Source organism: Monomorium pharaonis, chromosome 11 (assembly GCF_013373865.1).
Source record: "Monomorium pharaonis isolate MP-MQ-018 chromosome 11, ASM1337386v2, whole genome shotgun sequence".
NCBI lineage: Eukaryota > Metazoa > Arthropoda > Insecta > Hymenoptera > Formicidae > Monomorium > Monomorium pharaonis.
Window position 1 is genome coordinate 5,633,553 of NC_050477.1, and position 26,424 is coordinate 5,659,976.

Here is a 26,424-nt window from a genome sequence, read left to right on the forward strand (position 1 = left end):
TAGTAAATAACTAGTGAATGTGTTTAATCATTGGCTGATCAGCTTAAATTCACTACTTGATACGCGTACCAAGTGCTCGGTGTAAACTAGAGCTATATGTCAAAGGGTTCTCATGATAGAATACTCTTGATAGTTTGCCTGCTCGGAACAAGAACGGAACCAATCACGAGCGTTAGTCCACCTTTAGTCGCTTCCATGAAAAGTCACTCTTAAGCCTCGTCTACAAAAGTCGCAAGCAGCCAGTTGCGACAGCCAATGAGCGCCTAGTTTCTAGTTAAAGCTCAACAATCATTGGCTGTCGCAAGTCGCAACTGGCTGCTTGCGACTTCTGTAGACAAGGCTTTAGCCCTCGTCTACAATAAAGATTTAAGCTTTAAGCCGCAAGAAATTAACCAATCACAATCGAGTATTCTTATAAAAATCTACTGTGATTGGCCAGTTTCTTACGGCTTAAAGCTTAAATCCTTCATTGTAGACTAGGGCTTAACCGCAAGGCGAGAGCGTCGCAATTGTCGCATGCGTCCAGACGTCATTTCTGTATGAACGGCCATTTTCAATCTTACCGTTGTCGAGGTTCTTGAATCATCATCGATTTTTAAGCAGAATACCACTTGTACAACAAATCTCTCGCAGGTAAGTATCGTGAATACATCGCATCAACGGATCCTCACGCAGAGCTTCCGTTTGCTGGACGACCGACCGTGAATGTTCGGATCAGCATAGAAAAGGGGTTCGCGTCAACCACAAACCGAGCCGTGTCAATCCGCACACAAAATGGAGGGAAAAGGTGATCAGATGGGAAGGGATGGGCTAGCTTACAATGGTGATCCGTTTCGGAACGGAGAAGCCATAATTACAAGAAATCATTGAGAAAAAAGCGCGATCATTCCTATCCATTTCATTCTGCGCGGTTAAAATTGCGACGAAATTAAAAATTTTTTTTTCTGTTAAAGAATTTTAAGAATTCCCTCATGTCGCGCGTTTGCTAGTAATTAAGATTAATAATTGGCGGCATTCGACAAAAGATAGCATTTAATAAGCGGCTTTGCGCTGCGATTAGATTATATTTTTATACCTAGAGGAATAATCTTCTTTATGGAGAAGAAAAGTACTGAACGCAACTAATAAAAAAATTGTTTAAAGCGTGGTCTACAATACATGGAGTAAGCGTCGGAGTAACAATTTGCCATATAATTTTCTACGATTTTATGAGACTAATGGCATTGTTTGCATGGTTCGCAGCTATTTCTACGCTTTAATTGGCCGATCGTAAATGTAAAAGATGGAGTAAAAGTAGGAAATAAAATTAATTTATTTTGCTTACGTCCTTATGCCTACTGTTACTTCTTACTTCACGTTTACTCCATGTATTGTAGACCACTCTTTAATCATTGCCGCTTAATTATTTTGATTGATTGTTACACTTAAGGCTGGAACATAGAAAAATTTAAGCAGTAATGGAATACAAAAATTTGGATTTGCTATTTATATTATTTCTTAAGTTCTTGATTTTAATTGACTGATTTGTTTACTGCTTAAGTTTTTATGTGTCCTAATTTTTAATCTTTGATGCTATGTTCCAAAATTCATTGCCAATACCAGAAAATTGATACTTCATGTTACATATAAGTACTCTAAATTTTTCAGTATTGACAGTAAATTTTGGAATTCAATTTAAATAAGTATTTATAAAAATTTTTTTAAGAAACGTTATCTTGACCAGAAACATTTTTCATAAATAATTAGCAAAATTGTTACAAGAAAAAGTAAAAGAATGTGAGTCTGACATGTTATTGGAATTCAATGCTATTTCATTTTTTCATAATGCTTTAGAACTTCATATTTTCACTTTTTTTTTTTTAAAGAAAATAAATCAAACAAGTTTTACAATTATAAATAGATGTTACTTTATATTTATAGGACACATATGTTTAGCTGCATGGTTAAAATTGTACAGTTAAAATTATAGTGATGAATAATTTGTTGAGAAATAGAGATTAGGATTGAGGATAACATAGCTGATTTATAAATCATGTCTTGGTTTTACTTATAAGGATATCAAATTTATTGTCTTTCATATAATTTCTATTGAGAATTTATTTAAGCTAAGAATACATAAATAGGAGTCTCTGTTTCTTCCTATATTTGTATTATATATTTGCATCAAATAATAAATCTTTGGATTGCATCATTGTATCGTCATTTATGATATATGTTTGCAGGTAAAAACATGTCTCGCTATCGTGAATGGGATCTATCCTGTAAGGTTTATGTGGGCAATCTGGGTAGTAGTGCTAGCAAACACGAGATCGAAAGTGCATTCAGTAAGTATGGCCCACTAAGAAATGTGTGGGTAGCCAGAAATCCACCTGGCTTTGCATTTGTGGAATTTGAAGATCCACGAGATGCTGAAGATGCAGTTCGAGGATTGGATGGAACGTAAGTTTTGTCGTCTTGTGTCGTTTGTTTTGTCTTTATTGATTTTGTTGATGGTTCTGTACAAGTAAATTATTTAATTTAAGAAAAAAGTTAATGAGTTAAAATCTTATATTTATATTATATTTACTTATATATTATATTTTAAAAGATAACTAATTGAACTTAAAAAGTTTTGTCTATAAATAACTAAATAAATAATTAAAAGTTATTAACTTTTTTAATTTATTATTTAACTTTTTAATGAGGCATCCCAGGTTTGGTTTATCTAAACTTTAGATAGACCTAAACCTGGTGCCTCATTTCTTTAGATTCTAAAGAAAGAGAGAAATAATTTAATTATTATTTCAAAGCTGAGAGTCAAATATTGTATTTTCCATATTTCAGTCGATGCTGTGGTACTAGAGTGAGAGTCGAGATGTCATCTGGAAGAAGCCGCCGCGGTGGTGGCGGTCGTAGACCTGGTCCTCGGTATTCCAGGTAAGAGATTTTGTAACATTTTGTTATAATCGCGATACATATAACTTTACAGCGAAAACAAACGTTAGAACTGTGAGATGGCTTAGTGTTCCTCGCCAACGTAGGTATTGGTGCAAAAGAGCTTTCTCTCTTGCCGTCAGAGCAAAGAGTGTGCTCTTATCAGCAAAACAGGCAATGCACAAGTCTTTTTTTCATCTCAGCGAATACCTTTTCGTGCACTCACCATCGCGAGACTTGATATTTTCCTTTATTTATATTTGTTGGGAATATCGATATATAACTAGACATTATTTAGTTTACACGTATATATATGTATGCGTATATATATATATACATACATACATACATACATACATATATATATATATATATATATATATATATATATACTTTCTCTAATCGTTGTATATCTGGCTAATCCTCCTCCTCCTCCTCGTTCACGATTGTAAATTCACAGTTTGAGACTGCCAATTGTCCGAATTTAAGTTAGACCGCACAATGCTTCTCATAGAGATTGCACTACTAATAGATATTAAGTTTGCATGGGCTATGATGGAAGGTTAATTCTGAGGATTAGCCAGAGCGCGGCTAATTCCACATTGCATGTTCGCGCGAACAGGGAAGTATTGCATTATCAGATTCCAGTTCCTACGTACTAAGACAAAAGAGGAGAGAAATTATGAGGAATATGTAACTGTTTTTCCCTTAAAAAATTAATTATACATATGTAAAGTATATGTTTTTACTTTGTTAAATTTTTTAAAAATTCCTTCTAGTCTTTATCCTCGACTGTCTTGCGTATTATCGCTCATTTTTCTATTTTTTTTTTTACTTGCCATTTCTCTTCTTATTGCAATACTCTCTTTACGCTTTAGAGAAAAATCGGATTTACGTACGATCTTTTCTTTTTTTTAACAAATTTGGAGGTCCAGGTCGCGCAGCCCTCATAAGAAATCTCTTGGTCGTTACCCAAGGTAAGACTCTATCTGTCCTGGCTCCTCTTAGCTCCCGGTTTCCTCCTTACAGATAAATCTGTTCTGCTTTTTTTCTCTGTCCCATTTTGCTGTCGATCGAAATTTTCAGGGGCTAAGACAAATGAAATCTCTCAAAACGTGGCGATCAAAACATTTAACAGACATATATTAGTTATTCTTAATCTTTTGTAGATCCTGGTCGAGAAGTCCGAGGAGATCATCAATTAACCGTTACTCTAGGTAATTAATTTTCTCTTTTAACACCACTGTACGACTATTTTTCGTATTTCTCGCTTCGCAAAAGTTTTCAGAATCTACGGTCCTGACGAAACAGGCTGGCAATCAGTAGGTATACATATTGCTTGCTGTGCGTGTACATACATATACATAAATTGCACGCATTATTTATATATCATGAGATAGTAGTCACTATATTCACTAGAAGCGTTTTAAGAACGGAGAACAATGATGAAAATTAATTAAGCAAAAGAAAATAAATTTTTATATTTGACTTAATAAAATTTAACACATCGACTTACTTATTTTTTCATTGTTCTTTCCATAAGCGGTCGAAACTTGGATTTGGAAAACTAAAGAACACCTTAAGGGAATACTAAAATTGGCTTATTTACCAATCAATGTCGTCATTTTTAATTTATTAATTTTTTAATTATCTTTACAGAATTAAAAATCCTTTTTCATAATTGAAATACAGACAGTAACATAATGCGCATGTAACGATTTCATAAAAAAAAAAACGAAAAAAATTACAAATTAGAATTTTTTTTTACGAAATCGTTTTGTGCGCATTGTTGTGTTATTGCCTATATTTTAATTGTGGAAAAGGATTTTTAATTTTGTAAAGGCAATTAAAAGATTAGTAAATCAGAAATAATCACATTGATCGATAAAACAGGACAATTTTAGCATCCCCTTAAAGAATAATTGATCACAATTTCGGTGAATTGTGTGGCGATAAAAAAAGAAAGAAAAATAGTGCTTGATTGGCAGTCAAGTTGAATGTGAGAGGACAGACTTGAACAAACTATGCGATGATAATAACGAGGAGGGACTAGAAACAATGTGATAACAAAGTAAGGACAGGGTCGTGAATTTTGTCAGAAGCAATAAAATTATTTCGGAACTTATTTGTGAACTTGCGTACCATTATCAATTTTACTCTTTACTTCAAAATGGGGGATCTTCTCGGTGTTTGAAATCGCGAGTGATAGGAAATAAATAGTATTATTAGAAAAAAATATATAGTATTATTAAGAAATAATATAAAATTTAATAATATTAAAAATCAAGTAGCGCGTTTTATAAGTCTTGCACTTTTTTGATAACTTTTAATAGATTGTTGAAACTGCCAGCATAGATTTATTTCTAGTAATAATAATAATAGTTTAACGAATAAGTTCTTGTTAGTAAGAAGTATAATATATGTGTCAGATAATAGTTGAATTAATTAGAATAAATTCTTGATATTTATTAATATAAGGTCAAAGATTTTTTATTAATATCAAAAAGTAGGTTTTTATTCTGTTAGATGGTGTATATTTTAAATATACTTTTGCTGCTTATATTGGAACTTTTGTTATATTGGAACTTTGTTATCGAAAGAAGTTAGGACGAACGAACACCGCTTTCATCACTTCTCATCGCACACGCACCGTGGCATGGATGAAGCACGCAATAATATGGAAATGTGATCGATGTGAACTTACAATTTGTCAACTCATTTCAAAGAAATCGACATAATAATATACATGCTTGATGCGTCGCGACGAGAACGTGGTGCGTACGGAAACGATATATACATCCATATCATATAAATATCCGAGTCTATCAGCACGGAGCACAAAGAGGTTCTCCCTTCTTCTTTTTTTGTCTTTTTTTTTCTCTTGTACGTACTCGAGTGGGCAGTCTAGGATAAATTAAAAAATGCAAGAATATCAATCGGTGAAAACGGCGAGAAGCGAGCGCGCGTACAATTATACATCTCGTTCTTGATTCGCAAATTCTTATTTTTCCCTCCTGAAATGACGTGAAAAGAAATTGAAACGTAAGAAATACGCGATAGTGGCCAGGAGTATGATAACGTTGATTATATTGCTAAAACTGACGTTTGCAGATTCTACCAGCGTCAGCTCCTAGCTCTACTCGTCTCCCCGCCACTACTACTACTTCTACTACTACTACTACTACTACTGCTACTACTTCTACAGCCGCCGTGAAAAAAGCGTATGCGTACGCGGACAAAAAAAGCGAATCGTCAGTCTCGCAATCGTCAATCGAACAAAACTGAACAAAAAAATATATGCCTGCCTGCCCACTAACTTCCCAACCAAGTCACCATCAGTCACCACCAAGTCACCGAGTATATAGGAAGCCGTCCGTACGTCTGTCACGTCACGTCACGTCACGTCACGTCGCCCGTCGATGTTGTGCGTTGTGGTGTTGCGACGCGCACACAGCACACAACGGCGCAACAACCAAAAACAACAGTTTCCGTACGCCGTCGCCGCTGCCGGAGTACCGCCAGTGCCCGAGACTGCCACCTTCAGAAAAAAAAGAAAAAAGAGCCAAAACTTGCTTTCTTTCCGTTGCTGTCCCCCTCCCCCATCGTTGCACTGCAAAAAATCGTCTTGAGCCGAAATACAAAAAAAAATCGTCTGTCGCTCCACTGCGGGACTCTCCCCTTCGATCACCACGATACTACTATTACTACTACTCTTCCACCACCACTACCACCAACCACCAATCGACCAATCGACCAACCACCGGTGTTGTGATCTACCTTCTTCGACTCTTCGTTTCAGCTTTCGTCGCCCGGGGGACGGCGGCACACATCGATTCAACCGCCAAAAATATAATTTGTCACCGTGAGAAAAATGTCACCCACAACCGGCCGCCATCATCAGTTCGTGAACAAAACAATCGCGACGCAAACTATATTAAAAAAAAAAAAAATTAAATCGTCTACATAGTAGTTCACCGGCGCGACTCTCCGTTTAACTACGATCGACTATCTTCCCGACTGTTCGTCGTTTCGAAATCGACTGTTTCAATTCTGCCACTGCCACTAGTATTACCACTACTGCTACTTCTACTGCCACTGCCACTGCTCGTCGACCATCACTTAGGGACGTGTTTTAGCCGCAACGACAACTGAACGCGCGAGTTGCCACCGAGAGATCTTCTCGACCTTCGACTTCTCGAGCGAAATGATCACGCAAAATAGCGAAATGATCACCACCTACTACACACCATCCCACCACCACCCAACTACCACCACCAACCACCACTACATGTTCACAATTCTGGTATCACAAATTTTCAAAGATTTTTTATCTATCTATTTTTATTTTTATATAACTTTTTTACTTCATTACAGTTTTTGTTTTGAATTTGTGATCGTTTCGGCGAGGATGTCTCTCTGATTTCGTGAAAGAATTAAACAAGGACTTTGAAGAAATTGATTGATTTTAATTACATTTTTATAAACAAATAATAGATGTTTAATTACATCAGAGGACTCCTAGCCGGCACGTATAATAATATAAATAAAATCGATATATACATCAAGATATAACATTTACTGATAAAATTGAATGATTTCATTACTAAAGTTAATCCTGTACTTTTTTTAATTGATTCCATATTCGATTGATGAGACGTCATTTTGTATTAATTCATTATTAATCATGTCTAACTATATAGTTTCGATATATCACCCTTTAGGTAAAATAGGAACTAGATAATCCTAATTCTTTTACAGTTGCCTTGTGATGATTTTTCATACCTGTGTTCTATGCGCCGCTTCGCTCCATTTCGAACAAAATTCGATGTTTTAATTTTACAAATTACACAAATAATACTAATTAGTAAATGATTAATAGCGTTAAAATAGCATTAAATTTGATATTTATTTTGATTATATGATTTAAAAATAAGTAATTAAAATATAAAAATTGTAATTATTAATAAGTAATTTTTAAAGGAGGGTAAAATAATTTTTTTATCATAATTGAATCATTTGAAAATAAAAACTAAATTCACTTAATTATCATTATTACTTTAACAATTATACTATATATTATATAATTGGTTGTTTATTAATAATTAATATTGTTAGATTAACATTTGCTAATTTAAAATAGTTGATATCAATATATTGAAACATTACTGTCTTTTGGAAATATTACAAAAAATAATGTATTTCTCCAAAGTTATTTGCAAAGTTCGTAACGGAGTGGAGAGACGCGTTCTAATCTCATTTGTTACCACAAAATGAAAATTATGTCAAACTACTTTTAATTTTTTAGGTCCAGATCTCGCAGTCCTCGCAGGAGATCATTGACCCGGAGCCGTAGCCGAGATCGTCGCTCGCGTTCGGATTCCCGTGACAGACGGTATTAATACATTAACCCTTAAAAAAAGAAATAAAAAAATAAAAAGGCAGACTTTCTCACAGTATTTCAAAAGCGGATGAAACTATATTAATCTTAAAACGCTATCTAGAAAGAATTCCTCTATGACTTGGTCACTCTATGACTTCTAAAATAAAAATTTCTATAATTCAAAATTTTTATTAATAAATGTATGATAAAGAAACAATCTAAGAATTAATGTATGATAAAAACAATAAAGAAAGAGTACAATAATCGACCTATAAGATTTGGTGGAAATTAGTATAATTAAATAGATTTAAAAAATCCCGTACCATTATATGATACGACGAAAAGTTTGTTCGCGCGCCATGAAAATTCATCGCGAAAGAGACAATATTGCCTCTCTTGCGATAAAAGCTGCAAAAAATATATCTACCGCACGATACACTCTTTTGTCTAAGCTTTGTATTCTTTATCTAATTGCAGTTAGATGCTAAAAGTTCAAGAGAGAGAGAGAGAGAGAGAGATATAGATAGAAAGAAAGAGAGAAAACCGATCTACTTTATGTGGCGGATGGAAGACAGAAAAAGAAATAAAACGACAATTTTGTATAAGATTTGTTAACCACACATACATATACTACACATTCATGTTTTAATTTAAACGACCATGATAAAAAATGCAATAATAAGCAGAGTAAAAGACATTTCGACGAATTTTATGCAGATTTAGTTTTCAAGTTGTAAGTTTCTAAGTTAGTTTTTTCATAAGGGTGCATTCAGATTAAGAAAAACAAAATTCAAGCACTGATAATAGAATATGAACAAGCTATTAATATAACTTTTGTTTGGTTTAAAATTTGCTTTTCCACTCTTTATGTGAATGCGCCCTAACAATATATGTACACATACATGGAAAATTATAATGCACATCATAGCATCTTAATTGTAATTGGTATCCATTATATTGTATCAAGATGCTATGTTATTTATAAGATTACAAAGTAAGTCCAATATTATTACTTTTAAGGTATTTCACAAGTAATAACAATAATAATAAATAATGTGATGATAATAATTAGGACTCGAAAGTTTGTGCATCCTGTGTCGTTGAGTACTATTCCGTGCAAGTTGTGTGTATGTATGTAATGACTGGCTGTCGAACATAAATACACACAGCGCGCGTGTTCAGTGAGGGATTTCGTACGAACTTTCAAGCCCTAATAATAATTATTAATTATTATCAATATTTGTTCATCCAATTGTTCTATTATCTGTACTATTTGGTAAAAGGATGAGAAAAGAGCGATTTTTTTGACATAATTGTTTTGTATACTTGTATTAGAAATTTAAGACACAACAAATAAATTGTGAATAATAAGTGTGCAAAATTCGATTAAATTTCCTTTGTATATTGTGAATACGATATTTGCACTATCTTCATATTGGCGAAGAACAATATTTGGTATGTTTTTTCCCAAAAAAGCTATGGTAACGTAAATTTATTTTTTTTATAAGGAAAATTTTGAAACATTTTATATATTTTTAAACGGGATCTTTTGTTTAATATCTTTGAGCATTCTGGTAGAAAATTAATTTTAAAATTAATCAAATTTGTTATATTTAATTACCGAAAAAATTTATATTTTATTTTGCAGCAGAAAGATTAAAGTCTAAAAAATTTTTGTAGTTTTTTCTATGATGACGTTAAATATAAGCTATATTGCCTAAAGCAAGGGCACATAATCTGACTCCTTGCTGACAAACGTGATAATCTCTAATAGGTAAAGCCAAGGTCTCGTCCAGTAGCTTCAAGATCTCCAAGTACGCTTTCAACGCGTGTTTATTTCTACCTTCCTCGAGATTCGTTGATGCGACTCTGAAAAGCACGTCCGTGTCCTGTAGAGCTTTCAAGCCCTTCAGAATGTTCGTACTCTTGCCACACTTTGCACATCCGATCATAAATTCATTCGTGTCGTTTCTGACTAACAATACATTGCCGCAAGATGGTCCAGTCTCACATTTAAATCTGGAAAAACAAGATCAAGTAAGTTTTTTTTAATAATACGTTTTTAATGATATAGAATGTAATTTGTAATAGTTTTTATTTTAATTTTATGAAGGATATATTTTGTATTAAGAAATATATTTTCTTATATATTACTGTTATAAAGAATTAATACCAAATAATAGTTGTAAAAGATAACATTGATAATTATTCAATGTCAATATCTTTATTATAATTCTGTTAATGATAACACTGCTTATTTTACACAATCGAAAAATAACTTCTTTTACGCATACGCTAGAATAATATTAATATTTAAGAAAGTTGATAAATATACCTGAGTATTGTTGGATCTAATTCGTCGAGAAGCGGCCAGTGCCCCGAGCACGCCTCACAATTGCAATCGAACCAATATTGCACCCTTAATTTTCTTTTTCGTTCAATCTCGGGTGTGGTCGTAAAAATAGGGCCATAATTTTCGGAGATCTCTTCACCTGCGTTGATCGTACGAATAGCGCGAACAATCATGGTAGTACCGATGAAATATCTAGATGATTAAAATTTTATTTCAGTTTATTCAGGCTACGATCCACTTAACGCTACAAAGCAATCTTTGACTGGTCAATTAGTAATTTTTTTATTCTGATTGGTCAATCAAATGCTTCGAAGCATTTATAGCGTCAAGTGAAACATAAGTTAATAATACAATTTATCAAGGAGGAATAGACCATTAACTTTACCGAATCACGCCAGGATTACACGAATGATTTAACATCGCTACTGTAGGATAAACTCCACCGCCTATGAACATACTCTTAGCTTTAGCGAGTGTCTTTTCTCCTTTCGGCCTTACCAGTTCTGAAATCTAATAAAACGAGTTACACTAATTGTGAGAACAAAAATACAATAACGTACGTACATTTTTAATGCAATAGTTAGATACGATCGAGCAAACTATAATGTTGTATACGCCATCCTTACTTCGTGCGAGTTGAATTGCAATAACTGCAAATTGTGTAACAGTAGCTCCGCGATAAATAACTCTTCATCTGACAATTTACTGTCCGCTGAGTCGGCGGTTTTTATATTTTCCAAATATTCGCCAGCTCTTAACAATCTAAGCAGCCAGGCCGCCATATAAGCCCTGTGAAAAATATCCTCGGACAATCTTTTATCTTCGTGGGTAACTGTTAAAATACGTAAAAAATATTTTTGTATCAGCACATCGAGAAAGAAAATAATTTATACACTCATGAGCAATTCATTAACAAACTCATTAATAAAAAGAAAAGAAAATTATTTTACAAAGAGTCTAAAATAAATTTTTTTATTATCTTAATATAACAAGCTTGTACAAAAAAATCATAAGAGTGAATAAGCATGTAATAAAATGTTTGTAAGAAAATTTATTTTTGGATTACAAAACCAGACACAATCCAGAATTTTATATTCTTTTTTTTTATCATTAACAGGTACACAGTTATATTTAGGGAATATTATTTATATTTTTACTGTATTCAATTAGTTACCTAAATTATAAAAGGTATTTGCATAATCAGCCCCTCGATATGGATTCTCAATGGAGATCTTCGACGCACTTTCGGAATTTCTGAGCCGTTCCTTTAGTCTCATAGTTTCCTCGAAAGATTTTTGCGTGATCGCCCTTAAAGCCAGGAAGCATGTGACCGAAGCTTTTGAATGCCACAAAACCGGTAGCAGCTTGCACTCCCGTGAGTGCACTTGGGCGTCCGCGTCTCTACAGCGGCGGCTGCAGTATGCAATGCAACTGCAAGTGCGGCAAGCCGCGGGTGTCGGCACGAAGATCCTCGCGAAGCACAGATGACAATGCGTGAGCCTTGAAAATCAAACGTCGCGCGATTTTAGTTAACAAAAGAAGAAACGAAAATAGGATAGAACAGAAATAGCGAAATAAAAAAAGATAAGATTGCGCGACTTATGTCCAAGATGAAACACATTCGCGACAACTATGAAACCTTTATTTACAATCTGAATTCACAAATTCTTGATACTGCAGGAAATTAAATTCCAAAATTATATTTCAGTTAAATTACTAGTAACAATATAATTAAAAATGGCATTAATAAATAACGTGATAAGTATAGATCTTTAAAAATATGATCGAGTCCATGATACTTTGATTTACCTATTTTCTGCTAGCAGAAACGCGCAATGCGGTCGTTCGACGATCACGATCTCGCCGGGTACTATTTCCCTGGTCGCTACGGCATGTCTACCTATATCACCCCCGTCGTCCCTGATCTCCACCGCTGTGCTGCAAGCGGGATACAGGGGATTCCTCTTCTTCTCCGGGATGACTCTATCCTCCGTATTAGACTTTTGTTTTTCATGAACACGCGAAGAATTCTTCGCAGCGGCTTCATTGAGCCGTTTACCCTTGTCCATTACTGCGAGCATCACCCTGATGTCCGCCTCGTACTTCTGCTTACGCTCCAAGGGTATCCTAATGTTATCTAGGGCTTGGAGAGCCCCCCTAAACGCCTCTATCGCATCATCGTGCCTCTTCAGACCCAATAAACACCTAGCCCGTCGCTCTTCGAGTTTATAGAAAAGATCCTTCGGATATCCGAGCTGCAAAGCTTCCTCGATGTCTTCCAACGCGTAGTCGTGATGCTCCAAGTGGTACAATGTAGCCGAGCGATTTGCCAAAATGACGCTTAATTCTAAACATTTAGACATCTCATTGTCGATAACCACGAATGGTGTAGTTATTAAATTAAATAAACGAGGATAATTATCCACAGAGATTTTTAGGTGAGTTACCGAATTACGGAGAAATAGGCGGCAATTTATTACATATATTTGATAGATGCATTATGATTTGAAATATTATTTTCCTATTTTACTTATGTGTATATTAACTGCATGTTAAGTTATATAGATGTAATTTTATAAACATTATAACGAATATGATACGAATATTATATACTACCTGTTGATGGTGCTAGAAGAGCTGCATTTGAATACGCTTCCAAGGCCTTCGCAAATTCGCCGCGACCAAAAAATGTGTTCCCTATGCTCTTCAATTGAACAGCAGCCTCGTGATCCTTGACCATAGGTTTCTCTACCTCCAGAGGTAATTTATGAGCTTCAGAATAGCTCAAAATAAAAGCCACCCTTTCGGCGTTTGATTCGAGGGCGGCAAATTTCTTGAAGTCTTGTTGACGAATCGCCTTTCTCACCGCTAATAAATTCGAGCGGAAAAATCCACCAATTTCTGGTTCCAGCTCATTTCCCGACATGATTTTTTTCTTTATTACTTTTAGTTATTTTTCTTTATTACTAACGCGTGATAACAATTAAGAATTACACGCGTTGAACATAATTATAATCAATGATACTAGAACACTTGGATGATCTTATACTCTGATAATATATTAATATATTTATTTTTATAGAATTAACTGTAGAGAATTTTAATTACATATTTAATATATCTCTATATTGAGTATGCAGAATCACATTTAGCAAGAATTAACTAGTATAGATTTTCTAATATTAACAAAATTATTTTATTAATATCTATACAATAACCGTTAATATTTACTTTCATATTTCACAACATAAATTTTCTTTATTAATATTTTGCGATTAATTCTTGTATTAATTACTCTGCATTTCTTGGCAAAATCATGCACAAAGATAATATAAAATTAATTATATCACTAATTGGAGAACATACTCCCCTGGTCACAGACTCGAAGTTACTGAGTTCTGATGGTGTGTCTACGTTTAGCGAGAACTATACGCACGGCTATTTCGGCATACACTATTTTGAGATACCTACTTTCCTAGTGTGGGTGCGTACCGCGCCAAGATGCGAACATGTAACACCTTGTCACCGTAGACGACAATGTAACATTATCGATGTTCGGATTAGAGAACCAGATCACATCGGCTGTTTGCTTTGTCCCCCTTGAATTTTCAAAGCTTACGCGTCTTTTGAAACTTATAAGTGCTATATTATTATTATTTTGAGATGAAGGAATCCATATCTATATAAATAAAAATGTAAATGTTCGTTTGTTAGTCATCTAAGATCTCTGTAAGTTTTTCACCGATTGCTTTGAAATTTTGACACAACGTTGCATTCGTAACCGGGGGAGAGACAGGGAGAGACGGGGAGAGATCAGGAGAGACGGATAAAGACGGGGAGAGACCGGGAGAGACGGGGAGAGACGGGGAGAGACCGGAAGAGACGAGGTGAGACCGGGAGAGACTCGGAGAGTTATTATCGGAGAATATTAAAGATAGATAAATGCTTATTCAAAAATAAAATAAAAAGAGCAACAGTAAAGCAAGGCTCTTGAAAGTTAAACAACAAAAGCAAAGAAAATTTGAAAAAAACGTAGCATAAGAATAAAGAGCCACAGCAACGCGTGGTAGGGCATAGCTAGTTAGAAATAAAAACACTGGTACTAATGGTAAAGAGTATATTTGTTAATGTTGTCATCCGATGCGCTGTTATAAACTAATTAAATGCTAAACTACGTTACACTTTACTAAGTCGATAGATAATACGTTCGGTATATCGCTACATAAATTAATAATATATACAAAAACTCAGATTGGCGATGTACAAAATAGCAGATGTAAGATTCATACAAGACAAGGATGTTGATAAATGATCTTGATATCGGTGTTCACTATATTAATAGTAATGATTGAAGAAATCTCTCTGTATGTTTCAGAAGAATACTTTTACTAATTTTTTAAGAGAAAGGGAATCTTTGAGGAAGGGCTTCAATATCATATCATATGCATTATTTCTGTAATGATATCATACACATCTCTTGTTCCGCAGTAATATTTAGTAACATTACCGAGATATTAATATTAATATAATATTTTGCAAAATTTTTTGTACATTTTGTATATTACGCAATAATGTCGATGTATTTCTGCTTTTGGAGGCTTTTGCTGATTAAGCGCTGTCAATTAAAGGCTCTATGCTAAACTAAACAATATTTGTTTGTTGTTGTGATACTAAATGTAGATATGAAAAAATTAATACAGATTTCTATATAAAATAAAACAAAATTATAAAGAGATTGTTGTGTATAAATAAAATTTGCAAAAGAGAAAATTTACAGTGAAATAAATTTGATAAACGATTTCCTTCTTTAATGTGTCGATATTCTTTAACCAGCAGCGTTCAATTCAGAAATATTCCTTGCAAATCCCTCGCAAACATAATCTTGTTAAATGCAACGAATGCAAGGATCGCGAAACCGTTTCGCGATCGTTACATCATCATCATCCTCACAATTCTACTTTTTTATTTACACCTAGGAGACCTCTCGTCTTCGTGAGATATTATTAAAGTCCATCTCGCGTGTCCGTCGGATTTAGAAGTAGTCCTCAGAAGTCGTACGAACCCTCATCGTCGTCCTTGTTGCCTCTCAGGCCCATTCTGTACACGAAACCGGCGATGCCGCCGCCGACGAGCGGGCCTACCCAGTAAACCCATAGATTCACGTACTTGTCGTCTACCACGGCCGGGCCCAGACTCCTGGCGGGGTTCATGCTGCTGCCGGTGATGGGCACCGCCGCCATATGGGCTACCGCGATCGTCAAGCCAATCGCGAGCGGGGCCCAGCCCTTCACGTCGGTCCTCTTGGGGTCCGTGACGGCGTGGACGATCAACACCAACAGGAACGTGATAATTATTTCCAGGGCTACGCCCTGACCCGCGGTCACGTCGGGATGCAACGCGGTGGCGCCTAGGCCTTGAGCAGCTTGTGCTTTAGGTATAATTTGCTGGACGAAAAAACAATTTGATTAGATCGATCGATGAAAAAACTTTTACGATGATCGGAACTATACTTTCTAAATCGGAATCGATCAAAATAAAAATTACATTGATTTCAGGGCTTATAACTATATCAGTAAAATGTGCACTGTTTTTCAATGATAATACATTGATTCCAATCAGTGAAAGTACCTTGTATTTTCTTAACCGGAATTGTAAAAAAATAAAACAGTGAATACTCATTGAAGAAATCACAGTTATGATTATAGCACTGCAAATCAGTGAATAGTACACAGATTTAGAGAGTAATAGAAAAACTATCCTTCGGATAGTTTCAAATTGTTCACGGTAAATTCGATCGCAAACTTTCCTAGCAATTCCACTAATTATCGTTGAATCGTGGCATGACGCGAAAGAGATAGCGTTTTCCAGTTTCTCCCGTACATTATTAGGAATTTCTCCTACACCACAAATCACTACATTACATTACCTACACTACATTAGATTACAGTAATGGGGAGCGTTGTTAAAATGAAAATAAAGTAATTGATGTAGGTTTATTCGTCAGAATTAATTTGGGCTTCTAAAAGATACGCAAATTACTATCGTGCACGCACGTGCGCGCTGTCGCTGTCCCCTCGCGCCTGATCCAGCTGGTTGGCCGCGACCAGTTTCTGATGTAACGGTCGATCGGGAGGAAAGGAGAACCTTGACCTTGCGCAACGGCGGTTTAATTGATACGGGCAAGACGAGGCACTTTCAGGGCCCCGCGCCAAATCAAAATGACAGGCTATCAACGATCAATTTCACGCTGCGGCCGGACAATCATTGTGATTACGCGCGTGTAAGAAACGTAAGCGCACGTAATAAATGAAAACGTCGGACGAGCGACGCGCCGGCGACCTCCCCGAATGCGTTTTATGCGACTTGTGCAATGTCGGCGACGCTCATGATTGATTTAAATTCTAAATAATTTCAATTAGTTTCAAGAGTAAAATAAGAAAGAATTCAAATTTATGTGAAGATCAATTTAATACGATTCCCTCTTCTAGCGGCCTAGTAAAATAATAGAATCGGATGAACTTAAATCGTTATCTAAGCCAATCATTTCTTCACGTTTCTACTTTTCGCGAATGTTTTTGGAAGATAAGAAAATTGATTTTGAAATTAATAAATATAAGATTTAGATGAATTCTTTTGAAAAAAAAAATAAAGAGTTGCGGGAAACTTTGAATTTTACGGTACCTTGAGAACAGCGGATCCCGCAATAGCACCGCAACATTGGCAGACCATATAACAAATGGTTTTGAGAAGACTGCAATTTCCGCTGATCAACAGACCGAGCGACACAGCCGGGTTTACGTGACAGCCGGAAATTGGACCCAGAGCCTAGAGAAGTAGAAAAAAAGTACACGACATTGTTAACAAATTTTTATAATCTCTCTTAAATAAAATTAAAATTTAATATAAAATAATTATAATATTAATTACAGCATTAACGTTAATGACAGTTACATTATAATCCATATAGATTGAAATGCATAGATCAGGAAATAAGATACTTTTTGTCGTAATCTTCACATTGATAACTTTATAGATCGCTACTTTCTCGGTCTTTGTCTTTGGTTACGATTACGATTATGTTACGCTATTGTTATGTCTTCTATTAGAGACTATTACGGGAGCGGTTTACGATCCACTTCTCGATCGGCGAGCTTGCGACCAATAAAACCCAGACCGTGAGAAAATTTCTAAAGCCTCTTTCGTAATCGCTCAGTCTCACGCCCACTATAGAGAAAGAAAGAGAAAGAGAGACAAAATTCATTTCTCAAATTTCTCTCGGACAGTTTCTTAACGATCAACGTCGCCACGGCGTTTTGACAATCCCGCATCGTATGTTACGCCTGTACTTGTTACTTGTAAATTTCTCTTACGTATCCGGCGTGTAATTACACAAAGATCGCATATACGATTCAAGACGATCTCGAGCACGTCCGACCTTCTCGTAGATAATTGGATATATTTTTTGCAGGAACGTCTGTATATATTTTGCGAATATATTTCAGCAAAGACGCAAAGACTATAATACGACATCGTACATAAATTAATCCAGATAATAAAATAAAATAACAAACAAAATTTGACAGTAAGGCAAATGATAAATAAAAATATATAAAAATATATAATTTCACAATTATTATTATTGAAAGATATAATTATAAGTTTTGCCGATATTATGTTTACCTTTATACGTTAATTAATGTATAAGATACTTTAAGCCAACAACGTAAATATAGTGCATCTAGAACAATCGATGTTTGATTTATAGCAGCATTGCGTGTTGCTAATTGATAGCAGATGGTAAACGCGATAGGTGAACGCGATATAATTCATTTGTGTGTGCACGCAATTAGCACACATAAATTGCGTGTAAACCCACTTTGAAAATTACTCTTTCATCTGATATATTAACGTAAACATTTTCCTAATAATCATTTATTAATAATAATGTTGATTATAGCACGCGATGTAAATTGTATAATAGATTCGACACACATAATAATCGATCATTTTGCAAATAATATGTAACATGATCGATCAAAATGCTAGTCTGATGAAAATTCCGGGCTACATCGGTTTTCAGGTTCTTTTTAATGTTTGATCGACGAGAAAAGAAAAAGATTCGACACACATAATAATCGATCATTTTGCAAATAATATGTAACATGATCGATCAAAATGCTAGTCCGATGAAAATTCCGGACTACATCGGTTTTCAGGTTCTTTTTAATGTTTGATCGACGAGAAAAGAAAAATTGAATCCTTAGAATATTTCACACTTATTCATTTATACCTCGTATAATATATATGTTATTTTACAAATAACATACATAATGAGATACGATAAAATACGGTCGATTTATAAAAATTCCTGCATACATCAGATAATTATCTCGAAACGGTACGAAAGCAGTGCCTCATTTTTTCGCGAGCAAACGTATCCCGATCACGTAATTCTTCGGATTAATCCGATACGCAAGACTCGGCAGACTCTGCGGCGTCGTCGGACTCGTCTAAGTCCCTCGGCTTGGACCTGCTGGGCCCCGACGCGGCCCAGTTCTCATGCACGCCGGCAAGGTCTCGGGTCGCCGCGGGCGATCGGCACACATATGCGCCGACCACCGATTACGCAAGGGTTCTCTCTCTATCTCTCTCTCTCTTTTCTTTTGTCCCTTTATCTCTCTCGATCCTCGTTAACGCGATCGTTCGCCACGCCGATCCGCAATTTCCGACGATCCCGTCGACGCATCTGTAAGAATCCTGAATTTGCGTCGCCGTTCATTCAAAATTCGCCTAAAAAACTCTATATTTAACAATAAGATTCGATCGATGGGAAAGAAAAAGTATCGCGAACGAGTATACAGGGCGGCCCTGAAGCGGCCGCTTTTAACTTCGACGAGAGCCCCTCTTTAATGAGAGTCTCCTTAATAAAAGATTTTGGCCGAGAATTGATTCTTTTGTGTGTGAGTCCCGAAGTATCGTGGCCTTGCGCGGGTTGCCAGACGAAATGAAAAATCCCTGTGTCGCACGGCTTTAATTGACACGTGCTCGCGTGACACGCGGGTCCGTTTTTGGGCCCTATGGAATACAGACGCGCATAAAGCGCGTCATTTTAAAGCGCGCTCTAAAAGGGAAAGTTATATATGCCACTTTCCGCGACTCATCGGCCTTGTCTTCGCGACGTTGTTCCGAGAAAAGTAATAAACGGAGCCCCTCCGCCCTCCGGACACCCGCACGAAATTCGCGTGTATATTTCGGCGGGCCTTATTTCGCCGAAGCTTCACGTGCACATCTATCCTCACATCAATCTAACGCGACTGTGTGAAAGGAAGATTGTGGCCCACGCAGATTTTAACTGATCTCGGATTTTTAATCTCTCGGTGAAAAATTAAATAAAAAGATCCAAGTTTTTTTTTTCTTTTAACGGTTACTTCAGTCAAATGCTGCGTTCAGAGGCCTATGCAGATTTTAAATCGTCACCGAAAGTGAAGTCCAAAATTGAGAAGTGTGGCAATCCCGTTCCAAGTTTCTTTCGGACGGTCATTTCGGCCAATTTGCGGGATTGGATTCCTCGTGGGCCTCACGCGCGCTTGTGGTTTCTTTAACGTTCTCAAATTAGAGGTCAAACGAAAAATAAAATTAATTTCCAACGTCCGTTCCGGTCCGCCGGTAGATCGCACAATCTCGAATTATCTCGCGGTTTCGCGCCCTCGGGGCCTCGCGACCCACAGCCCGCGGTCATACGCTCCCGCCTGCGAAGCGCGCAGGATCGGATTCGAAGGGGACGATGCCGCAAAGTATGTGACAGGATAAATGATGAACAACAATAAAAGAAGGGCTAATAAAGTGAAATAATAAAGAACGATATGACGTGACGGCACAGCGATCATCGCATGGATAAATGTAAAACGACTTGGTATTATGCAATTATATTCTATTATTATCAAATCAATTCCATTTGATAATATATAATGTGATATCGAAATGAAATAAAATTATGAAATCATGAGCACATTAACGACGGATTGTTCTGATTCGATGAAACTCGCGTTTGGCGGACGGGAATAGATCCGAACCTGAAGATGCATATCCGTCGCATGTACACGTGCCGCGTTCCTTTTTCGCGCGAACGAGCGTGCACGTGTAACACGCGTTGCTCAAGCTTCGTCACGAATTAGCCGGCGAGCAGGTGCAATGAGGATCGTGCGCGGTGAATTGTCCCCGAACTCGTTCGTAGGATATGATAGGCAAAGCTGATCGCCTTGAATCACTTTACTGTCTCTCTTCTCCTCATCTTTTATTGTAATCTCTAAGCGGCGGAGAGAAGCCGAAGGCTGCCGAATTCGCAGTAAAACCACAGACTTTCAAAGCCACAAGCGCGCGAAGTGGAAAAAGCGTTCGATCCCACGAGAGCCGCTGACCCCTTTCAACTTTACCCTTTCGAAACTGGACAACAGCGAAATGTTGTGTGGTGTGATACCAACGATGTGAAGTAACACTGATAAATTGATAACAATGATAACAATTATATATTCACGGTACAATTAAGCAAATTACATTATTATTCATTTGAATCTCGATGAGTCGCGTCGGGCATTATTATCTTTTTTTTTTTATTATACGATTGAAATCACACGACCATGATAAGCATGCTGTGAAACCTAAGATGATAATGATAATAAATATAGTAGCGAAGAAATAAGAATTGAGACGTCGAGAAAGTGTTTCACGCCAATAACGTGAGAAGGGATCGAGGGATCGAGCATTAACGAGGAGATGCGTGCAAATTTACGACGCAAATTACGCGTCTCTCTCTCCTTTTCGAGAGACGGACCATCATCGTCCGTCGACTCGTTCGAGAGTTAAATACGACGGAGCGCGAGCATTAAATAATGGGCCCCGCCAGCGTATTGTCAGTAATTACCGTAAGGTGTCTGGCCCCGCTGTTCCGTTACAAATTTGTACACGTTGTCGGCGGCACTCCTGCAGCGCGAAGCCGCAGGATCGGATCCGGCGACTCCTCGAAGAGAGAGAGAGAGAGAGAGAGAGAGAGAGAGAGAGAGAGAGAGAGAGAGAGAGAGAGAGAATTCTAATCCGCGAATTGTTTCAATATATTATATATAATGTATAATAATAAGAATTAATAAAATTAAATTCAATAAAGATGATAACGATTAAAAATAGTATTTCTTAACAATTAATTAATGATCATTAATTGACAACAGCAACTGAAAGAACTTATAATCTCTCTTATTAATATTAGTATTTGTATTTAATTAAATTAATTTTTAGCTGTATGTAGGTCCACTCAAACGTTTCTTTTACTTTACACATTGCACATCACAATTTATGATTAATTCAAAGTACACTGCAGAGATTGTTTTTGGATTGCACAATTATGATGCGATTGTGAAATCAATATAATTATTTAATTAAACGAATTTATTCGACTGTCGTGTTTTCCGTTTTGCGGCTTGAATTTTTTTTAAACAATGTATCGGCGATTAAATGATTTAAAGATGCATACGATCGGCGAGTATCAAGCCCATCAATCTCTAAGTCCATCAATCTCTTCTTATCCTTTCCAGTGCGGGCCTGCGTGTGTAGAGACGTAATTGGGCTGCGTGACGCACACGAGTTGCAAGGCGTAGGACAATGATCTTTCGCCTGTGGGTCTGACTTACGCAACGACTCCGCGTGCACGAGGGAGCGGTCCCTCTCGGGCCCGAAAAGGCCCCCAGCAAGATGACTCTAATGTTTGTCGAAGGATACGTCGCTCTTACCGCGGGAGTCAGATATTGTCTTAGATAAAGCTTACGCCAAATATTTCGCACACTCCACCATAGTCATCATTTTCCATCTATTGCATCATGTTGAGATTTATCGATTTCTCCTTTATTCCATCTTAAACGTACATGACAGAGAAGATTGACGAATGTTATAGAAGGATAGGTTGAAAATGATATAAAAATTTTTCAAATTTTTTGCACATTTCTCAAGAAGATATTTATATTACTTTTATAATTTTAGATTTTTTGGATCAATTTATCTGATTTACCTATTATTTTATTTTTATATTGTTCCTCGTATTTTAAATTTATTACATTTGATAATTTTTTTAAATATTAGCAAGAAGCAATTAATCTGCAGTGAAAAAAAAGTTAATTTGACTAAATTTTTCAACTTGATTAAATTTTTATGTATTTCAGTCAAATATATAAATAGTTAAATTAAAGTTCAAATATTCTATGTGTTTAAATTAAATGCATAAATGCTTGATTGTTAAATTAACATTTTTTTCTATGTATTGTTTAAATACGGTTTTTATTTTGTATGGCTTGCTAAACAAGATCGTTGCAAGAGCAATTTTGAAAAATATGACGAACTACCGAAAAGAGTCGCAAAAATGTGATGCAAGATTGCGCGTAACGCCCGGGAGAAAATAAAGTATCGAAACTTAAATGTGCCGAAAGCCTTGGCCCGGCTCTAAAATCAATATTGGCGGGCACACGAGTTTTATGCAAATTCTTACGAAGGAAAACAATGCGGCGTGTCACGGCACCGTATTGCACAAAGCTGGCGGGGGATTCGAGTGAAGAGGTAGAAGATTACAAAGCAAAAAGTTCAACGGTGATCAGCGAGGCATCGATGATGATCTCGGGAAAGAGAGAGGCTATCGTTAATTTGACGTCATGCGACGAACGTAAAAAAACATAAGAATTGTTCTCATTGCTCGCGTCTATCTCGCTTTGAAAATGGCAAGACGAGTGATCTAAGACGCGAAATAATGGCGAGAATAATTTTTTTGCTCGTTACAAATTTGAGTTCGTGCAATTATGCGAACAAACCCAGATGCTTATCATCTGCGCGTGCGGATAATTATAATAATATGAGACACTCCTTTGAGTCGAAAAAAAACCTTTTTGTTTCAACTAATTGCATCCGTTATCTAATTCCATGTTGTTATTCATCTAATTACATTGACTTCATTAAATTAAAATGCAATTTTAATTAAGCGAGCTCATGAATAGATCAAGCATCAATTTGACTGAATGAGATGTAATGTACGCTGGCAACGCCTTGAAAAATAATTTGTACTTCTATTAGTCTTGATGAAGAATACTTTTAATCATGAAATTTTTATTAATACTAGACACCAGATGCGCGCTTCGCGCTATTTACTATTATATTTTTTAATTTTTAAAAATAAATTGTAATAATAATTAATATAGATAACCATCTACATAGATTATTATTTGCTAAATCCGCGAGGACAACCTTTCACGAAGTTAACGCAACAGAGAACTAATCAGCAGTCGCGGAAAAGCGATGACAACATTTCGATAGATTCGACTATCAATTTCATGCCTTAATATTAATAAAACAAAATGTGAGAAAATCCCTTAAGATTAATAATATTAGAAAAAAAATTATTATTTTTTATAATCGAAACATTTCGTTTACTCCAAAGTATTTAAGCGCACATGAGAATAATTTGTAATAATAACAAATATCTAGTACACTTTTAATTAATTGTGAAGAAACTTTGCTGGGAGGTCGTTGTTTGCTGGCTGTTGGTTGGTAGAGATTAGTTGTCGGTTGGCGATTGGTTGAGACTCTCCCCCCTCCCTCTCCTAAAACGTCTGTCAAAATTCATGACTTTATCGTGAGTATTACGCGAGTATTACTTAAAATATGTGCGAATTAAAGCAGTCAAGACAGAGTGAACAGAATTTTATTTAGATTTTAACTTTAATTATCAATATAATTATTTGAGATGCTTAATAAAATCGGTTAAGAATCGCAATTTGTCAACGAGATCCTTCAGAATCTCTTCTCTCGTTTAACGACACCAACGACTTGTGCTTTCCGCTGCTGTTGCATCTTGCATTGCACAAGAGCAAAGCTGCTCTCGCTCTTCTCGTTTCGCACGTTGAAGAGCCGCGCATTTGCGTATAATGCGGGGCGAGATGCGTGTGATTTGCATTCGAACAGAACAGGATCGACTGTGACTTTGCAGATCTGCGTCTCCTTCCCCTTTTTTCCTTTCTCTCTCTCTCTCTTTCTCTCTCTTATTCTGCACTCTTTCCATTCTCTTCGCTCTCTCGCTCTCTCGTCCTTCGACCTCGTCCCTTTCGCGACGTCCCTTTCTTTCTTTCTTTCTTTTTTTTTTTAATATCACCATTCTTAACCGACCCGCGCAAAAAAGAATGCAGGATGAGGAATGGCTGAACTGCACGAAGTTGCATATGAACGAGAGGATTTTAATAATAACGTTTGCGCAAACGTTTTTCGCGAGCTGCTCTTTATTTCCTTTACAAATTTCAATTGGATCGTTGTGCAGCAATATCGTTAATTGTCAGATTTGTCGAAGGGAGATTTTAGTTTTTTTTAATTAATAAATATTGGCCAATTAAATTTTTGAGGCTGCTAATAAGTATTTGTTACAATTACGTATGTATAAATATTACATTTATGATTAAAATTTTTCTGTGTAAACAACTTTTCTTCAAATTTGAGAAAAAAATCGAAAATTTATATTAACAAAAATAAAATTATGTAATTTTAGTTAGGTGACAGTATTTGCGAAAATTTTTATTCTGATTAGATTTGATTAAAATGAATAATTAGAAAACTCTAATTAAAATAGGATTACAATTAAATTAGATAAAAAAATTATGAAGAAAAAATTCTAAATGTATAATCGAAAAAGAACTATAAATGTTTAATAATTTGTTTGATTTAGTTTTATAAGATTAATTGAAGCAAAAAATTTAGAAAAAGAAATTTGAAATGAACGAAGAAGTAGAAAAAGACGAATGGCGCTGGCGACGCAAGGTTGCACGATTTTAATCGCGGCGAATTGCGAGTTTCGCAAGCTAATGAAAAGTACGACGTGCACAACGGCTCTTATGCTTTTTGCCAAGCCTACATCTCAAGGGAACACCCGTGCTGCGTGGAAGAATACACGTTTCGCGAACATGTATTAATCTCTAAAAGAAATATTAGCGTATTCATGTTATTTACGGCTCGTTATAACGTAAGAATTATTACACAAACAAAACGAGCTTAAATAAAGAACGAAAAAGATTGTCTTGTGTTACCTTGTGTTGTGTGCAAATCATAAATATATTAAATTGCTTTAACGTTTCAATTACAACTAAATAATGATGTAATGTGCATAAAAAGTAACGTCCACCATTTTTCAGTCCAAATTTGATTTTTAAACATTCATTGGATTAATATTAAATTTAATATATAATACATAGAAACCACAGTATGATTTATCTCAATTCTTGATAACCGATATATTCTTTTAATAATCGTGAGCATACTAAGCCACACTGTATTGATGCAATCGGTGTGCTATGCGACCTCTCATCGCGCACTAGATCCACGATAATTATCTTGTACAATTATTTCATCTAGATAAACATGCGGACTCTCAAATATTTTTTCAGCGCCAACACATAATACGTCGTTTGTCCAAGTTTCTCCCTATCTCTCTCTTCTTACTGCTGAGAGAAAAGTCACTTAACGTTTCTCTATCAATAGCTATTTTATTGAACGAGGATCAGTCGTGCATAACGCACTTGTATAAATTATAACTTTTATCCCACAATAGAGAAAAAGAGACAACCGAGCTATAAATAATAAGCGGCTGCACAAATGTCATCAACGTTTGTTCTTTACACCGGCTGTGCAAAGCGATTGGTATGTGCAAAACCGATCGCTAACATCGAAAACAATACCATCCGTTAGAGTGAAGAGACTTTTGGCA

The 26,424-nt window shown here is 35.9% G+C and overlaps 3 protein-coding genes across 8 annotated transcripts in view; 1 reads left to right on the forward strand and 2 right to left on the reverse strand.

Moving 5' to 3' along the window:
- The first annotated feature begins 529 nt into the window (after positions 1–529).
- On the forward strand, positions 530–9,664 carry LOC105840662 (RNA-binding protein 1). 4 transcript variants are annotated; one of them, XM_012687979.3, is made up of 5 exons: positions 531–787; positions 2,223–2,439; positions 2,824–2,916; positions 8,219–8,305; positions 8,771–9,664. In XM_012687979.3, exons 1-5 carry the CDS (start codon positions 775–777, stop codon positions 8,772–8,774), a joined length of 414 nt encoding a protein of 137 aa, XP_012543433.1. In that variant the 5' UTR covers positions 531–774; the 3' UTR covers positions 8,775–9,664. The 4 variants fall into 4 exon arrangements, with proteins under 4 accessions (XP_028047142.1, XP_012543433.1, XP_012543371.1 ...); XM_028191341.2 differs by lacking the exons at positions 8,219–8,305; positions 8,771–9,664 and adding an exon at positions 3,843–4,120 and having other exon boundaries at positions 530–787; XM_012687917.3 differs by lacking the exon at positions 8,771–9,664 and having other exon boundaries at positions 8,219–8,568.
- On the reverse strand, positions 9,593–14,446 carry LOC105840587 (SET and MYND domain-containing protein 4). The gene is made up of 7 exons (XM_012687594.3): positions 13,263–14,446; positions 12,456–12,993; positions 11,821–12,146; positions 11,273–11,478; positions 11,032–11,156; positions 10,629–10,838; positions 9,593–10,312 (listed from the first exon to the last, which is right to left on the reverse strand). Exons 1-7 carry the CDS (start codon positions 13,570–13,572, stop codon positions 9,991–9,993), a joined length of 2,037 nt encoding a protein of 678 aa, XP_012543048.1. The 5' UTR covers positions 13,573–14,446; the 3' UTR covers positions 9,593–9,990.
- Positions 14,447–14,748: 302 nt separating this feature from the next.
- LOC105836461 (aquaporin AQPAn.G) overlaps positions 14,749–26,424 on the reverse strand; it is a 28,794-nt gene continuing 17,118 nt past the window's right edge. For all 3 annotated transcript variants that reach the window (XM_012680506.3, XM_012680507.3, XM_012680508.3), the window contains 2 exons: positions 17,328–17,471; positions 14,749–16,090 (listed from right to left, as the gene is read on the reverse strand). In XM_012680506.3, the coding sequence (XP_012535960.1) occupies positions 15,692–16,090; positions 17,328–17,471 (543 nt within the window). In that variant the 3' untranslated portion in view covers positions 14,749–15,691. The remainder of the gene's footprint in view (positions 16,091–17,327; positions 17,472–26,424) is intronic.

What these genes read in the sequence shown, in the direction of transcription:
- LOC105840587 (XM_012687594.3), bottom strand. Translation starts at nt 13,572, where the DNA reads ATGTCGGGAAATGAGCTGGAACCAGAAATTGGTGGATTTTTCCGCTCG. An exon ending in TGCAATTCAACTCGCACGAA is followed by an intron (nt 11,157 to 11,272) that starts GTAAGGATGGCG and finishes TCGTTTTATTAG; the next exon opens with ATTTCAGAACTGGTAAGGCC. An exon ending in TGTAATCCTGGCGTGATTCG is followed by an intron (nt 10,839 to 11,031) that starts GTAAAGTTAATG and finishes TTAATCATCTAG; the next exon opens with ATATTTCATCGGTACTACCA.
- LOC105840662 (XM_012687847.3), top strand. An exon ending in GTTCGAGGATTGGATGGAAC is followed by an intron (nt 2,440 to 2,823) that starts GTAAGTTTTGTC and finishes TCCATATTTCAG; the next exon opens with TCGATGCTGTGGTACTAGAG. An exon ending in CCTGGTCCTCGGTATTCCAG is followed by an intron (nt 2,917 to 6,024) that starts GTAAGAGATTTT and finishes TGACGTTTGCAG; the next exon opens with ATTCTACCAGCGTCAGCTCC.